At 36.4% G+C, this 18,959-nt stretch overlaps 1 protein-coding gene across 4 annotated transcripts in view; it reads left to right on the forward strand.

Moving 5' to 3' along the window:
• PREX2 (phosphatidylinositol-3,4,5-trisphosphate dependent Rac exchange factor 2) overlaps positions 1-18,959 on the forward strand; it is a 303,886-nt gene that overhangs the window by 75,472 nt on the left and 209,455 nt on the right. For all 4 annotated transcript variants that reach the window (XM_021942408.2, XM_017962077.3, XM_003902839.5 and 1 more), the window contains exons 7-8: positions 5,796-5,929; positions 12,095-12,198. In XM_021942408.2, coding sequence (XP_021798100.2) covers positions 5,796-5,929; positions 12,095-12,198 — 238 coding nt within the window. The remainder of the gene's footprint in view (positions 1-5,795; positions 5,930-12,094; positions 12,199-18,959) is intronic.

Here is an 18,959-nt window from a genome sequence, read left to right on the forward strand (position 1 = left end):
TCTACAGTCAGTTCCAGGAGGCACAGGGGAGATAATATGAAAGTTGGGTTCCAAGAAAGTGATTCCAAGAAGAAGTGGCAACATAAATTCTACTTGAGTAGGATTTGACAATGATTGCGAAAGACGGCCATACAGAGATTGGGAGTTTTGGGACTTTGAGGGAGTGCAGCTTGGAGCAGGGCCCAGTCAGTGGGTTTGGCAATTTGTGATAAGAACTCCATTGCCTGTCCCAGTCCACCACCCCATCGAGGGGGGCAACTTGATTTTCAGGCCTAGTCCCTTCTGGGGAGTTTAGGAGAAATTGCTAGTCTCATAGGACTCTCTGTAAGGACACAGAGTCACACAGGCTGAATTCAGGCCCTGGGAGGAAGCTGTAATGAGTTAAGAGCTGTCTTTGACTTGCTAGTGGAGATCCTTGCTCAGCCTGTGGAAGCCTTATGTATCTGTGGAGAGGCTACCTTAGGGTTAGGACGCGGGGAAGTTCAGATGTAGGGTGGCATGACAGTTACAGAATGCAGAGTTCCCTGACGAGTTTTTGAGGTTAGGAGTCTTGGGCTCATGCTAGGAAACAGCTTCTTCTCCGGCTCCTTCCACAGGCTCCTGCAGACCACGTTCAGGGCCTCCTTAGGGAGGACACTGTTCCTTCAGTAACTAAAATTCTATTTGATGGAATCCAAGTCTGATATACCATGAATCTGCATTATTTCTATTATAGGTGTGTTATTCTGTCATTTAATTATCTGGGGACTTACTTCACTGTTAATCAAATGAAAGCTTTCGTTTTAAACAATAACATCTCTTAGGCACAATGTTCCTATCTAGTATTTTGTGTTACTAAATTATTTACATTCCCGAATGTTGAATTTAGGTAAACAAGCAATTGAAATTTATTGTTTGCAAAACATATGACAGTGAGAAAAGCATGGCTTTTGAGCAGAGTTGGGTTTTAGTCTGGACTCTAACCCTTTGTTTGGGGGTGATATATAATTCCTCTCCTATATGGAGTGTGGATTATTGCAGAAGTCAAATGAAATAAGTAAAAGTGCTTTCAATACTGTAAAATGCTACGCAAATATGAGGTAGTATTTTAAAGCTTTAAAAAATTTCCCTCATTTGTCTAATATATGCACCTATCTACTGAAGGTATTATAGTACTTAGGGTTATATGGTTGTAAGCAACAGAAACTAAAAGAAAAATTAATTTAAAAGATTGGGTAGCTTGCAGAGTGAACACAAAAGCTACAGCGTCAGACCTGAGAAGGGTGTCTAGGCGGCTGAAACTCTTTGACAGTCTCATCCATGCCCTAGCTAAAATGAATAGGCTGTAATAATTTTTTCCATCTTTATATGACTACATTCAAGACTGAAGATCAAAATCCAAGATTCAACTAATCTTGCTTGGGTGAATTTGCTAGGGGAAGGGCAGAGGAACTTGACTGCCAGCCCTCCAATTTCTTTTTGGGGAAATAACTGATTCTCCATTGTATGCGTTATAATCACATACAGTGCGTTATAACCATCTCCACAGTTGGCTGAGATGCTATACTCTTCATTGAATAGATTTAAAAACTGAAGACTATTTAACTTACCCGAGTTCTTATAACTAACAGGTGACAACATTTAGATCTGAAAATAGGCAGCTTGACTCTAAAGCTTATATTCCTTACCATGTGCTATTATATCCACTCAGATACAAATCTGGCAAATGCTTTGGATTAAGTTTGTTTTCCTGCTTGTCTTTTAAAAGTAAGTTGATTATCAAAATTAGATTTTTGTCAGCGTTTATGTAGTAACTGCCACCACAGAAAATCTATAGTGTATATTTTATTTGTTCATTTTTGAAGTTATGCCTTTTGTTAGTATAATTTATTATATCTCAGTCATATAAGTTATGCAACATTCAGAACATTCTGCAAGATAGTCTACTGAAGGTAATTGTGAACGATGATTAATATGCCCTGGAAGGGAAGTTTATTAGCTGTTTAATCAGAGTCACTGATTCATTTCATAGAACAGGACCATTCTCTGTCTGTGTGTTGGTTGACTGATTATGTTGTAATGATAACTGTAGCCTTTGGAGCTATACTGAAGTATTTTGACAAGGGAGTATCAATAAACATTACGTTGTCAGTAATTCAGCTTTAAGTCCTTGAAATGCCTGTTTGGAATTGATCTCTCAAATCTGGAAAACAGTATTATGGTAAAAGATAAGAGAAGGAATTATTAATATATGAAGGTGTTGGGATAAATGAGATTCAAGATAAATATTGTGTTTTAGAAAGTAAAGAGACACAGAAAGAAATTGGACATTTCTTTATTACCTTTTTACATGGAAAAATACAGTGTTACAGGACCATTTAAAAATTACTTCTTGTTGGTTTTGGAATCTGTTTGCTGCTTCCATTTGATTGAGTTTGTGCCTGACAGTGTATTGACTTCAGGTCATGTTTCTTGTTATTTCATGGATGTGAGTCTTCCAGAGCTTAGTGCTGGTACTTGTTTCTTTTTGTCCTCTGTACGAGGTGATTTGGCAGATACAAATTCATCTTCTACCTTGAGATAGAATTGATTTATATATAGTCTTTGTTATTTGAGGATAAGTGGTTCTGGAAAAAGACGACTGAAAATGAATCCAGTTTAAAAGAGGCACAAAATTTCAATGAAGTGTAAGGGGGGAAGGTTTGATGGGACTTTATCTTAGTAAAATGAAAATTTATATTATTTGTTTTATATGTCATAGAAATCAGGTTATAATTTTAGTTAATAGTTTTAACCTCAAAAAGAGCAAATCAAATGCTGAGTCTTTTTTGGGGTGTGTCAAACATTTTATGATAAGACAATATAATATTCTTTATGTTTGTTTTCACAGTATTTTTTTAAAGATTTATCTTTGTAAGAATGTTCAAATGCTTCATCAATTTTTTTAAGAGACTCCTTTGATATCAGAACTGTTCTCTTATGAAGCACATTCTAGTTGTCAGTCTTGTCAATTTTCTTTTCTTCCACTGTGAATGGATCTAGCTCTGTTAGATCTTTGTCTGCTGATGCATTGTATACGAGTAGGGACATTTCAAGGCCTCCTGTCATCTTTCATCTTTTCCAAGATTGTAGTTTCTCTCCGCAGTCAGTTCATACATATCTGTGGTTAAACAGTTCTTAATGATTTTTGCCTGCCATTATCCTAGAGATAATGCACAAATTTAAGTCATGGGAAATCAAAGGCACAGTGGGCATGCTTTAGAGTTTCAAAGATAAATGCAGGATAAAGGAAAATGCTGTGAGCTGCTGTGTTAGGATGATATTTTTAGACAAATCTGCACATTTTGACATAGAATCCTTTAGTACATTAACAATTCTCAGGGAATTATTTAGTTACTCAAGGAAGATATTTCATGCCATGATGGTAGATTACTGTGGTAGAAGATGGTGAAAGGTGATATTGCACTAATTCTTGAAGCCTGCTTTAAGTGTTAAAGGTACATCATCTCAGTGACAGAAACATCTCAGTCAGATTCAGTAAAACACAATCTGACCGAAGTTATATGTATATTGTGAGATACACTTTGCGGCATAACCATGAATTCTAGAAGCTATCAATGGTTGTGCTTGTCCTTATTTACTAAAAATGTGATTAGTAATTGACTAAACTGATGATTTGGGTTGCTTATATAAAGAAATGTTGACCTTAAAGAGGTCAGTAAATCTTACTCTGTTTTTTGATCAGGAATGAGGAACTGATGGGGACTTTTAGTAATGCCTTAGATAGAATAGGTCTGTATATTAGCAAGGGGCTTGAGAGTTTCTTGTATCAATATGGACGGGTGATTCAAAAAGTCAAACTAACGTACAGGATGGAGGAAAAAGACCTAGAGGTTTGATTGATTGTAGCATCACTTTGAATCAGTTGTAAGATAACAATGTCATTATAGTTAGTTCAATTTTATATAAAATACTCCTTACATTTATTAAGAAAGATAATTATCAACAAGTCAGGAAATGCTTTGTTAAGAATGCACCTACTAATATCTGCATATGTTAATTTGAGGTACTCGGGAGATTTGTTTAATGTGAAAATTAAGATGATATCTGCAGTAACCCTTTCATAATGTAACAGCTTATCATCCAGGGTTGGCCTATATGGGTCATCATAAGAAATGGTCTAAGGGAGAGCTATTCTGTACACATTGTGAAATTGCTGTAAATTAAAACCACTTTGCTTAATGAACACATGATAAAGTACATGAAATTTTGTAACTTTTTTTTTTGCCAAATCTTCACTTGTATATCCACTTTCAGGATGAAAAGAAATAATAAAGGAACAGCCGGGTGTGGTGGCTTATGCCTGTAATCCCAGCACTTTGGGAGGCCAAGGCGGGCAGATCACCTGAGGTCGGGAGTTCGAGACCCGCCTGACCAACATGGAGAAACCCTGTCTCTACTAAAAATACAGCATTAACCGGGCATGGTGGTATGCCTGTAATCCTGGCTACTTGGGAGGCTGAGGCAGGAGAATTGCTTGAACTCAGAAGGCGGAGGTTGCGGTGAGCTGAGATTGCACCATTGCACTCCAGCCTGGGCAACAAGAGCGAAACTCTGCCTCAAAAAAAAAAAAAAAAGAAATAATAAAGGAAAATGTCTAAAATTTGCAATATAAAGATAATCAAATTAATATTTAAAAACTCTCTTAATTAATTCCCCATTTTGAAAGTTTGATTTGTCATTGTAGGAGTTAGTTGTTATTTTAATTTAAATTTTTATAATTAACCAGAGAAACTATTATCAGTGATTATTGTGGAAATATGAACTTTAAAATTAATGTTCTAAATTTTAAATAGGAAACATTAAAAATAGAAACATTGAGTTACACAAAAATTAGAAATTTACTCCAGATTTAAAGAATCTTGATATAGTTGAAACTTAAAGTCTCTTGCAGAGCACATATATAGATCTTTATGGAAAATGTCCTTTTTCTTTTTTTTTTGGTCCAACTCAGTGCATTGGTTATGATAGATTAGGTTGTAGAAACAAATAGACTATAATATTTATAATGGCTCGAAATAGACATTTCTGTGCATCTCCCACCACAGTCCGACGCTCATGTCCAACTCAGGGGGCAGCTTTCCTCTGTTGATGATTCAGGGGGCCAGGCTCCTTCCATCTTGTGGCTCCTCTTCACTTCTAGTGTTAATTCTAGCTTGTGTTAAGAATTGCTTTTGTCACTAGTCATGTAATCTTGATGGGCATGCTATAAACACTTATTTAGTTAGCTAGTGTGCCTTTGCCAACTTCTAATAAATAGGGTGAAAGGCTCTGTGGAAAGTTGCTCCCTTTAAATATTTTTTTCTCTTTTTATTTCTTTTCTCCATCCTAGGGGTGGATATATAAATTGAGACCTGCTAAACATGTAGACAATTTCATGTGCTTTGTGCCTATGGAGCCCCTTTTTCCCACATACTGGGGAAAAAGAGAAAAAAAAGACAGATAAATTCTAATTGTTAACATTATGAATTAATTTGAAGTCATCTCCTTTCAACATGACATAGGTGACATGTAGTCTATATGCTTGTGTATGTACACAACCTGGAAGGAGACACAGAAGGAGACTGATCGGGGGAAATGAAGGGGTTAGGGGCTCTCCAATCAGTATATAACTCTCTCTACTGTTTGTTTGCACTTTAGCCTGTGCATAGATTGCTTCTTAAAATAAAAATAACTATAATTGTAAGTAGAAAAATAATTATATGCAGAAGTGTCAACCAAGTAAGCAGACATTAATTGCATTTCTCCTGACTTAGGGGTCCAACATCACTGACACCTGCACTGAAATGCTAATGTGTGGAGTCTTACTGAAAATTTCTTCTGGAAATATTCAAGAACGGGTGTTTTTTCTTTTTGACAACCTTTTGGTGTACTGCAAAAGAAAACACAGGTAAGATCCTAAGCAGGTCACACTTCAGAAGTGGTCACAGTTTCTACCTTTCCCTCTGGGGGTCATCCAGCTCAGTTTCTACCTTTCTCTCTGTGCTTCCCAGACCCATCATCCATCAGTGCCTTTCTTCACATTTGTTCAGTCTGCTCTCTGATTGTTCGCTTCACCTTCTTGTAAAATCTAACTGAAATGTCACTGTCATCTGATGATGCTGGGTCCTCAGAGCCCTCTTGAGGAGAGGTGCAGTTTGTTCCTATCCCACATATCTCACGCCCTGGAGGAGTGGCTGGTGTGTCTTCCTTGCTTCCTAATCCTGTTTCCCAATCATTTCCCCCTCTTCCTTCAATAATCTCAGCACATGTGAAGTTCATGCCATGAGTCTTTCCTCTCCACTACCTTTCCCTCATCTCCCCTTTATAGAACACGTAATATCTCACTGTCACACATGAATTTAGTGATTTCTCTAGCTCTTGCATCATTTTTTTTCTAACCTACTCCTGTTGCCATTTTGGAGGTGTTCAAAACTCACGTGGATGATCTATCCAGAATTTGGGACCTGAAAGCCCACTGTCTCTTCGCCTGCAATGAGCCTTTCTGCCATTACACCTGAGTCTCCTGTCCTAGGGCCATACGTTTACCTTGTCAATACCAACAGTCATAAAATTGAAATCTTCATTTCAGGCATTCTACTCTGAATATCATCCCCCATCTTCCTAGCTCTCTTCCTCTGGTATTGTCACTTCAGCTCTTCTGACTCCAAACATTGCCGAAGATCTCCTATCTCAAATTTTAAAAGTCCTTTATCTTGTGTTGCACTGTCACCCTTCATAGCAGACTTCCTTGCAGGAGTTTTATGTTGTCACTTTTTCTACTCTCTCACTTGTTATTTGGCATGAGCAACATTCAGCAAGGTCTTTGTTCACTCTCCTCCACTGAGCTACTCCCATCAGAATCACCGTAAGAAGCACTGCTGTGCTTCTTATTCCAGTGGTCACTTTTCTGCTCTTTGAGGTTTTGCTTGTTTTTGTAGCAGCATGTAGCTTAGCTGAGCAATCCTACCTTCCCAAAGCACTCTCTTCTCTTTAATGTTATTATATCCCACTCTCTTGGCTGGATATTAGAGTGCTGTGGGGCTCTGCATTTGACTCCTTTTCCCTCTTCATATTCATAGACTCTTCCCAGCTGATTTTATCCATTCCCATCACTCATGTCCCACATCTGTGTCAGTTGCTCTCAAATCTCTATACTTAGCCCAGCAATCTCAACTCCTACAGCCTGCCTGTTGTGATGGCCACGAGGAGTCTCAACCACAACATGGAAGAAATGGGATTCTGGATTCCCCTTCCTAAAGTTACTCCTCTCTCAGCTTTCCCTCTCTATTGTTTTCTCAATTCCAAAAATTATGAGTTAGCCTTGGTTCCTGTTTTTCCCTCAACATTCCACATCCAATCCATTAGAAAATCTTCCTGCATCTGCATTGAAAACATACAAACATCTCTCCACATCTTTCCATCATCATTACTACTATGCTCCAGGCCACCAGGATCCCCCTTTGGTGACAACAGTTGTCTCCTAACTGACCCACCATATCTTTCCTTACGCCTCCACAATTTGTGCTCTCCACAGAAACGAGAGCACCTTTTATAAAACAAATCAGATCATGTTGTCACCTTGCTCAAAGCCCTCATTGGCTTCCTAGAATAAAGTTCTTTTTTTGTTGTTTGTTTTGTTTGACAGGGTCTTGCTCTGTTGCCCAGGCAGGATAGAGTGCAATGGTATGTTCATAGCTCTGTACAACCTTGAACTTCTGGGCTCAAGCAGTTTTCCTGCCTCAGGCTCCCAAGTAATTGGCACTATAGGCACATACCACCACACCCAGCTAATTTTGTTTTTCAGTAGAGACAAGGTCTCACTGTGTTTCCCAGGCTGGTCTCGAACTCCTGGCCACAACAATCCTCCCATCTCAGCCTCCCAAAGTGCTGGGACTACAGGCATAAGTTACCACGCTTGGCCTCACCTAGACTCAAATTCACACTCCTTACCCTAGTTTACAAAATTCTGCCTGGTCCAGCTCCTGCCTGTCTGTCACATCATCACGTCCCATTTCTCCAAACACAATACCTCACTCCTTCCTTTAGCCTTCTCTTTCTCCCATTCCTTGATTATGCCACATGTGCTCGCTTATTAGGGCCTTTGTACTGGCTGTTTCCTTTCCCAGTGTGCCCTGTCCTTTGAGTTTTCCATGGCCAGATTCTTTGTGGCTTTCAGATCTCACTTAAAAATTACTCCCTCTGAAATGTCTTCCCTGACCATCCCATCTAATGTGGCCTCCCAGTCACTATCAATATCAGGAAAGTACTTGTCACTTGCTATTTCCTTCATTATTAGTTTGTTTACTTCCTGCCACCTTTACTAGATTAGACTGCAAGGTCCATGAGAACAGGGGCCTTATTGCTCCTTCAATGCAATTTCTCTGGAAATTGGAGCAGACCTGTGATAGACAGCTGAGAAACACAGAATCAATGAATGAGTGAATGAAACTCAAACTAGTCCCCTGTAGAGCTTAGCCATCATTAATGTAAATAATTTGTGTATTAAAGTTATTGATATAATACTATTTGTTTTAAAGCATGAATACACTTTTTTCTTGAGAATGTTCTTTATGGGATGTTTTCTTAAACTCTTGGGAAAATTTTTTTGCATGTTGGTTAAGCAAAACAGTAGAGTGACATTTAATTGAAAAGTTTCCTGAGCTTTTACGTGCTTCACCCTAACCATATATAGGACACATTTGTTTTAGTGAAATGGTACCAATAGGTTCATTCAATTTAAAGGTAAAGCAGTAGTTGAAAGTACAGGATTTTAAATGACTATTTATTCCAGGTTCAGAATTTAGAAAACTATAGTCAAATATTTTCTGGTAGAGTGAGAATTAGAGACACAAAACCGATTGATCTGTAAGACAGACTTAAGGGAGAGTTATTCTTCATCTCTGATAATGAGTCTTCTTAAATCAGTCATCAAGATGCCCAGAGCAAGTTAGCAAACATTTGGTAGCTATGATGATGATATATGGTAGTTCTGCCATGTGAGTTTTAGTATTAGAATTCCCTAGTAAGAGACATTAATTCAAAAACGCAATTAGATAAGCTGAGAAAACGTAGGAATACAACATGTATCTTTATGAGAGGGAACAGACTAGGATTAGAGCCCCAAAATAATTAAATTGTTGACATCTCTATTCTGATGAGTTTTTTTAAATTCCTTTTTACCAATGTGAAAATGAATCTTTTATTATGTTCTTCTAAGTTCTCTGTGTTTGATAGCGAGATTGAGATTGATAGAAATTGGCTTTTGGAAGATGTAGAAGAGGCTGTTATTTTACTTGTGTGTTACTCATTAAGAAACTGTAATGTGAATCAAGGTGTTTTAGTGCAATTCTCCGTTTGAGAATGAAATCGTTTTTGATTAAAATTGATCCCATCTTTATCTATGCCTGCTATCAAGACCCAAATCTTTTACGAAATTAACATTAGTGGACAAATCATGATATTATGTGGTCTTATGACTGGAATTGCTAAGTACATTAAACACGGGAAAAGTTTAACAAATTAAAATCCTGCTATTTAGCAAATGCACTTAATGAATGTATTATGTGGACCAAATACATAGTGGTTAGAAATGGAAATAACAAAATAGTTCATCATGTCCATTCCCTTCCAGGACTGGAGAACCTGTTTGAACAAACCATCTGTTCCCTTCACTTAGAATGCTTCACTCCCTTATGAACTTTACCTCAGCATATACTTTCTAAGATGTAGAGATCTTTCAGAAAATATGAGTAAAGGGAACCTTTTACAAACTTCCATAATGTTGTAATTATATGAAGTAGGGACCTGATGAATTTAATTCTAGAATTACATTCTTTAAATAGCAGAGTGCCAGATTAGGCATCCTTGCTCTGGATATTTCTAATATTATTAATCTCAGTAGAAACTAGTTTTAAAAAAATTATGATATACTATTTGATATGTATAACATGATATTGCTTAGTTTGGCTTGTTTGTGAGTTTTAAAAGATAGTATCATAGTGGTTTTAGTTTTTTGCAATTTATAATTTGTATTCAGTATAGTTTCTAAAAATGTCTATCCATTTTGTGTGTAGCAAAAATTTCTTCATGTTACCTGCTGCATAATATTTTATTAGTTAAATGTATCACAATTTAATTATTCATCCTCTTATCAATGGGCTTTAGGGTTGTCCCCAGTTTTTCTGCTATTGTATACATTCTTGTATATGTGTCCTGGTGACCACTACAACACATAATTAGGAATTAAATAATAGAATCAAGACATTTAAATTTGCAATATTATAATATGCAGCATAATTATTTTCAAACTATAGGCTTTTCAGTCTTTAAACTTCAACAGAGCCATTTTCTGAAGAAATCAAAATCTGTTTGAGCTAAGAATTATAGAATTGATCAAACACTTACTGGAATTTTATACTGAGTCTTAATATCTGGAGCCCAAGAGAAATATACAAAGCCCATACAGAGTTCACAGTAAGATCATAAAAAATTGATATGTTGAAAATAGAACTAAGTGATGGATTCTTATCTATAATCCATGATTATTTTGCCTGTGACTAAAACTGTTAAGGATATTAAGTCTTTTCAGTATGATTGGTTTTAAGTTAGTTTACCAACTTACAAGAAATTCTGTTTTTCAAAACACCATGATATTATTTTCCAGCTGGAAATAATACCTGCATATTAGTTACCTGTGTATTAGTCTGATCTGCATTCCCCTCTATAGTCAACCTCCTGTGAGGCCAATTTTCATAGCTACCTGGGATGAATTCCTAATTTATAGCATCGATTTATGCCTATTAATGAAGAACATTTAGAGGTTGTTTTCAAAATGAACGTGAGGAGTGCAAGGTGATGAAGGTCTGGGGCTGACAAACTGTCCAGTCAGGCTAATTAATCGATTTGCTTAGTTTTCTTTAGTAGAGATGACGGACTACTAAGTTTTGATGAGGCTTGAAGACAGCTAAGTCAGGAATATGCAATTTTTTCCAAGGAAAGAGCCCGGAGAGTGTGATAGCATCTGGAGACACGTCCCTGTGCCCACCCTGTCCACACCGGGATAGGTATCTAACTGCACGGGAGAGGAAGAGGGGGCATTGCAGTTTGTGTACACCTACATCTTAACTTGTGCTACGTGTGTCTACATAATACAACACATTAATAATTATTTGACTATATTAAATTATTAGCCAGATTTTGTCACTGAGTCCAATTGAATAGTCTAGGTCAATGGAAATCTCTTGAGTGACTAGATATTTTTTAATCTCCTTGAATCATTTCTTAGAATTTTTCCTGTTTTTAATGAAAGAAAAACATTGAAAAAATATTTTTTCCTGTGTGCTTAATGATTCAAATACAAACATATATAACTTCCTAATTCATTGTTAGAAATGGTCGTCTGTAAACTGGGTTTTTGACTTTGTGTTATATACTTTTTAAGATTAAAAGCTGGCACTAGATGTAATATATACACAGTTTTGAAATGTTTTGGGTGTTTTAGAAATAAATAAGGCCTTTTTGAAGGATTGCAAAGGTATTAAGAGACTTGTTCAACAAGTATACAGTGATTATATTGTAACACTATGATAGGAGAAATATTTTTATGGCTGGATATCACTGAGCTTAAGAACCTCCAGCACAGCCAATTCTTTGAAGACGGATCATAAGTACTAACTGGAAATTACCCGCTAGTTACTGAAAAATGAGTCATGAAGGTGAAAGAAACTCAAATCAAATTTTTAAATGACCAGTTGTTAGTGTCTGTCAGAGTCTGACTGGGCACTGCTGATGTCTTATATTGAGCAAAACACATACTCACTCTCCCACCTGTATACTATCCTTAGCTTAAAACTTGAATTTATTTTTAAAAATTAATATGCAAGTTGCATACTTCATTAAAGCAACCAGTGCTGTTATGAGAGGGAGGACAAATGTAAAGATCTCCAGCAGTCTAATGTTTGATATTGTCGATTGAACTGGTGTCTTTTTTCAAAGAATTGCTTAAAATATATTGTTTTGACATTGTTTTACATTGTTTAGTAACAAAGTCTTTCTGATTTAATTCCATCTTAAGACGATTGAAGAACAGCAAGGCATCTACAGATGGACATCGGTACCTTTTTCGTGGCCGGATCAACACGGAGGTGATGGAAGTGGAGAATGTGGATGATGGCACTGGTAAGTGATCTGTGGATTTTAAATGGGATGCCAATGGTAAGTAGTAAATTCCTTTGTAAGACAGATTTCTCACTTGGATAATTCACTTGCCGTATATTAGAACTTAGAAATACTTTGTTAGGTAAAGTTGTTGGGTAGAGGAAAGAAAAAGGTGAGATAAGGGAGGGGAGGACTACTGTGAAAGTAGAAAATTATATATAGCCAAAACACACTAACATGAAACATAGATACAGAGAAATAGCCGAGTAGTGTCCCATGGCATTCATGGGACTGGAACAGAGAGCACTGTGCAGAAAATAGTTAATAAATGAATTTTCTTTAGTTATGCTATTTTATAAGCATAAGAATGATGTTTTGTTCCTATAATATATTCGCTGTAGAATATAGCAAACTCTAGATTTGTCTTAGCTATGTAGTTGTTATTCATACAGACAGGTTGTCAATTTGCTTGTAAGCAAATTGTGGATGGAGGTGGTTTGTGTAATTTTAAATGCTTGTTTTAAATATCTTATTACTCAAAGGTAGTAACTTTTTGCTTTATAGATTTGAAAGTATGGGGTTTTATAAGCTAATTTATGAAATCATGATTAGTCACAAACATTAAGTAAAATAAAGTTAAAATAAATTATACTTTCCATTTGAAAAAAAAAGTCTCTAAAATAAATTCACTTAGTAAAGTGAATTCCATTTTCCCCCAATGATTTTAGTTAGAATTTTAAAAATATGCTTTTAGGAGAAAAGACAAGATGAAATGCAATATATTAACTGTTGCTAAATGTCTTTTGCTTTCATATAAATAAATACTTTGGTTATATTCGTTATACATATGGGATTGGGACACAGATCAACTCCCTCCACCTCTCACATACTTCCATTGTCACTCTGGGGTCCCAGAGGGGAGAAGGATATTTATAATCTGTCAGAAGCACAGAATTTCAAATGCTCACCTGTAGGCAATTTCTCAATACCGTTGTTAGCATCTGAATAAATTGTCAAGTACTTACAATAATGAACTGTGATTGCTGTAGATAAGGGGAAAAAGGAATGCAATGAGCAAAACTCAGGTGGTGCCTGAGACTATACAGTCAGCTTCGGAGCCATGCTATTGTGCTCATCCAGTAGAGAGGTTCCTCAGTGGCTAACTGTGGGGTGGTGTGAAGTTGCCAGGCAGTTGGCACAGATAGATGTCCCAATTCAAATCCGTTTCTATGCCACAGACTGTAATGCAGTTGCAGATACTCCCATGCTAACATATGGGACCTAGTTGGCTATCTTTCCATAGCAGGATGTACACATTATTTTTTACAAGGTAGCAGTAATTTATTCCGTGCTTTCTAAGAAGACTATATAGTGACATTTAGAAAAGTTATCTGTCTAACATGCTAAGAGTTATCTTGCCTCTGTAACCTTAATGTTCAAGAGACTCCCCAAATGTCCAACTTTGAACCTGAGTTGGGAGGAAGTCAGATAGTAAAAGAAGAACACTATGAACTTCTACTCTGTTCTTTATTGGACCTGATTACCCATAATGGGACCACCTCCCCACTGTTGCTTAGGCACTTCCTTTATTTTCTTCTACTTTTAGGCTTTCCCATGGGCATAGAGCCCCTGGCCTTATTTCCTGAGAGATTGAATATCCACCCCTTATGTCCCACTTTCTCCCTTCACCCCCCGGGATGTGAGTGCCACTATTAGTGTCATCTGCATTGGTGGTCTGACTGAGTTGTGATATTGATTACTATGATTACTGTGCTTTTGGGCAACTGGAGAACTAGATAAAGAGATGTAAGAGCCCAGGACCTTTGGAGGCATGGCCATAAAATGCTGTCTTCCAGTGTATCTGGGGTGGATGGTAAGAGAGTGAGATCCTGTGAAGGGTGACTTGAATTGCACAAATGGTCCTTGGATTCAATTCCACCAAAAAGTTCTGTTGATGCTAGTTAGATCCAGCCTACAGGTCCCCAGTTTCTGAGGGCAAAAGCATTGTGGAATACAGGGCCTAAGACCTTGTTGTGTTTGAATTAGAAGAAAGACACGACATTGCAGGATATTTAGTTGTCATGTTAGTTGTCCGATGGAACCTCTTGACACAAATTCGCAGGCTTGATTTTCTTTAAAATAAGATGAAGACATTTATTAGACTTTGTATTATTCAACTGGGGCTTTCCTCCTCTTTACTTTTTCTTGAATATATATAAGCAACATGTAGCAGGAATTTGGCTGTACCTGGTCGCTACAAGGTCACTTAAATAATTTTCAGGCTGCAACTGGATACCATACCCTAGTTTCCTGCAAGGAAAATTTAGTTTTCTCATGGATATATCCACTAGGTTTCTGGGGGGTCTCAGACCTGGAAATTGAATAATAGAAATTTTGAAGAGGGATAGGATCTTAATGATCAATTAATGTACCCCATTAACATTTCAGATAATAGAAATGAGGCCAGGTTTAAGAACTAACTGCCCATGTTTACCAAGCTGACTAGAACAGAGCTGGGGATAGAGTTAAGTTTGCTGGGTTTCCATGTACATGCTTTGTAACATAGAGAGGGACCAAGTGGAGAGCAGTGAGGGAACAAGGCATCAGCCTACAGAGATTGAGTTTGGTAGCACCCAGAAATGATCTGGGCGCTGCATGAACTTTCTCCCTTTGTTGTTTCTTTGGTCATTTCCAGCATAGAATCTTCATTTCTTTTTTGATGAGCTCAGGTTTTAAGTCTGCTGTATTTTTTACTTTACGCATGAAGCTCTGACGCAGATGGATCTCAGCAGAGCTGATTAATGTCCTTATGCCAAGTACCCCCCATACTTGGCCCCTGGATAAGTTAAATGAGGGATAAACAGATGCCATCAGGCTTATCTGTCATTGCCAAAAGAAAAATACAAACACCTATACCATATTTAGTTATAAATAATAAAATGGATGAATTGTGTGTATATATATACACACACACACACACACATGTGTGTATATATATATATTTAAGCATGCTTAGAACATTTTTTCCTTTTCTTAAATTGAGATGGGGTGGTGGTGAGGAGTCTCATTATCTTGCCCTGGCTGGACTTGAACTCATGATTCTCTCAACTCAGCCTCAGTAGCTGAGACTACAGGCATGTACCACTGTGCCTAGCACTTAGAACTTGTGATGGAAAATGGAATGGAAAAGTTTTTCTTCCATTTGAATTATACAAATACTGAGTATTTTTGTATACTGTGTGTATAATAAAATAGTTTTCTAAGGAAGAAGCTCTATCAGATGACTAATTGCATTGATATAGCTCAAAACTTGCACAAAAATTAATTGTACTTGGGATGAGACTAAAGTTTTCAGCCAACATGTAAACATCTTGAATCTTTTGATAAATAATATTATTGTAATTTTATTCATAATACTTAATGACTTAGTTTATATCATAGTTATATCTTAGTATAGAAAGAAATTTAAATGATAGTATGATGTGCAAAAGTGCAAAAATTTGTATATATATTTATTTAAGTCTTTCCATGTTATTCATTAATTCCTATATTCAAGACAGATGTTGACCCTTGCATCTGTGGCCAAATTTCCATGCAACCGTTCCTCAGATTTCAACTCTCAGTGAATCTAAGTAATTCTTTGAAGATTCTTTCTGGGACTACTAGTTTGATCATGATGCTCTAAAGAAAATTCAGCTTAAAGGCAATAATAGGAAAGCTATTGAACTTCCTGGAATTAATTTTCATGGTAATTTTTATAGTGCATGCCTGAAAAGCCATTCAGAAAGTAGTACCAGATCATTAGTATTCTCTCTTATGCACCAGTTTATTTCTATGGTTGGAGAGAGGGTGAGAATGTTGACCTTTAGAAAATGTGGTCTGTAGTTCAGTGTTGGGCATACCATAGATTTCAATACATTCGTCAAATTTGAATTGGATAAGATGAAATTTTTTTATTCTTAAGGTGTTCTTTGAAAGTAAGTCAATTAAAACAATTTAGCTCTCCTTTTAGATATAAATACTTGAAACTATTTTAATATATTGAATACATTATTTTTATAAAATTAAATTGTGCTTATTAAAGAAACTTTGGAAACTGCAGAAAAATATAAAGGCAAAAAACATTAGATAATAATGTCATACGAAGACAAATACATAAGACTATATACAAAATATTTCCTGCAATTTTCCTTTTCATGCACAGATTTAAAAATGCTTGAAAATGTGAACTTTATAATTTTGTATCCTTTTTCGCTTAAATCGAGTACCTGTATTATCTTAATGATCATCATCTTTATCTTCATGCCTTATCACCAAAAATAGTATTTATTGTTGCATACCAGTCTACTGACTAGATAAACCAGTTACTTTCACAATTGTAGTATTGTTGCGTAAGCTGGATTGAATATGTTCTTAATTAAAAAGTAACAATGGCTTAACAAATGTTGAAAAGAATATAAGAATATAATAGTTTTTTAAAAATACATTTTCAATGTTATTAATTTAACAGAATATATTTGGGAATTCAGAAAAGTCAAGGGATGAACTACTTTTTAGATTTTTAAAAGGAAAAGTCAATTAGAATCTTTTTTTTTTTTTTTTGCCCAAAATAATATCATATGCTATCTGGGATGCTGGAAAATTTATTCAAAAATTTTTTCTCAATGTTAAATATTTATGAACAAATTACAAGTTTGAAAGTTTCCCTTAGAAATTTATGAATTCACAGTGTTGATCTCCAGGACAAGGATTGAATACATTATTTAGACATCAGTTTCTTGATGTTTTCGATAACATAGTCTGGCAATTTCTTCTGTTTCTTAACCTTTTTATAATACTTGGATATTTTCCATCTCATTGAAATGCAAATTTATTGAAAGAATACTGGCACGTCCACTGAGATTTTTAGTGTATCAGTTTTGGAAAAATCCCATCTAATTATATGAAACTGTACTGAAATAAGAGCAAGGAATTTGCAAACTGTATAGCTTCAAGTAATTAGTGACTTGTTCAGGTCTGTCCCTTGGATTTTTCTGTTTTTGGAAGAAATCTGTGACTAAAGACTGTTGAATTTGGATATTCAACATTTAAGGAATGGCAGTTTAAAATCTATTCTTCCTATAAAATTAACATTTTAGATCCATTGAAGCTTGGAAATTCCTGCGTTTGCCATTTAATAAATTATTTATTCTTTCACTTAAATTTTTTAAACCAAATTCTGACTAAGTACAAAGCAATGCTGGACTTTTTAATGACTTTAGTGAGGGTGTTCTTTATGGATAAGTTTAATTTTTAGTTTGAAGTATGAAGATATTGGACAATGTACTATGATTAAAATTGTGAAGCTATTTATATGTCTCTGTAGCTTTTGAAAAAAATGAGAAGCAATTGCTTATTTTGTATAACATTTGGTAATTTTGATGCTATTATGAAGTATGTATACTACATTTTGAGGCCTGTGGTGTGTATATTCAATTGTATATGTGTGTTAGTGTATGTACATATATATGTTTAAAATTACTTATGATTTTTAAAATTGGTGTGATAGAAATTAGCTAGCATATAAACTTTAAAAAGGAACATTATTTCTTCACGTAAAATTATTTGACACAAGCTGTTCTTTTAAAATATTAGTGCAGCAATTAAGCTGTTATTTGAGACAGTGGATGTATTAGTCCATTCTTGCACTGCTATAACTGCCTGAGATTGTGTAATTTATAAAGAAAAGAGGATTAATTGGATGATAGTTCTGTGGGCTGTATAGTTCATGTGGCTGGGGAGGCCTCAGCGTACTTAAAATCATGGTGAGAAGTGAAGGGGAAACTGGCACGTCTTCCTAGCCGGAGCATGAGAGAGGGGTGGGGGAGGTTCTGTACACTTTTAAACAACCAGATCTCACGATAACTCACTCACTATCATGAGAACAGCACCAAAGGGGAAATTCTTCCCCAGTATCCAATCTCCTCCCACCAGGCTTCAGCTCCAACTTTGGGGATTACAATTTGACATGAGATTTGCACAGGAACACAGACCCAAACCATATTAGTAGATTTTACAGTCAGCTAATGATCTTGGTTTCTGTACATTGAGACAGTAGCCACATGTGATCAATCACATGCTCACTTATCTGATTCCGAGTTGAATTATGTGCTTTCCAAAAGAAATGTGTATGCACAGGCTCAATTGGTCATGCCAGGCTTCATGGAGGAGATGGGTCCACTTTCAAGAGGAGTAAGAATCTGTGAGGCAGAGAGGAGTGTGGGGTAGCTTGATGAGAAACTCAGCCTGGGGAATACATAAGTATTCACAGGACAACCAGGAAAGCAGCAGACGAGAAAAGCATGGTGGGAAGGCATTAGAACAGAGTGGAAAACAGAAGGAGTTAGACAGAGTTGAGTTAGTTTGGGAAGAATCTTTAAAGCAAAGTCTACATGTAGTTTTGACTTGATTCAGTGGTGAGACACCCAATGGGTGGCTTTTGAGCTAAGAAGTGGCCTGATGAAAAATATTTGAGGGAGGGCCAGCAGGGTGTGTAGAGGCCAGTGACCAGACTCACTCCAGGAAAGAAAGGAAGGAAAACCCCCTGTTATAGAGATGGCTGGCCCTGGGGTACACCTGTGTGGTGTCAGCAGCATGACCCAGATGATTGTGGCATGTGAACGTGTGTTCCCTGTGCTCTGTGGGAGGGCTACACTGTGTTCATTTTGGAGTGAGTCCAGTGTTTATGACTGTAGGCTGCATTTGGCTGCTGTGGTTTTCTTTATCTAGAGTAATGGTTAAAG

Source organism: Papio anubis, chromosome 8 (genome assembly GCF_008728515.1).
Source record: "Papio anubis isolate 15944 chromosome 8, Panubis1.0, whole genome shotgun sequence".
Lineage (NCBI taxonomy): Eukaryota > Metazoa > Chordata > Mammalia > Primates > Cercopithecidae > Papio > Papio anubis.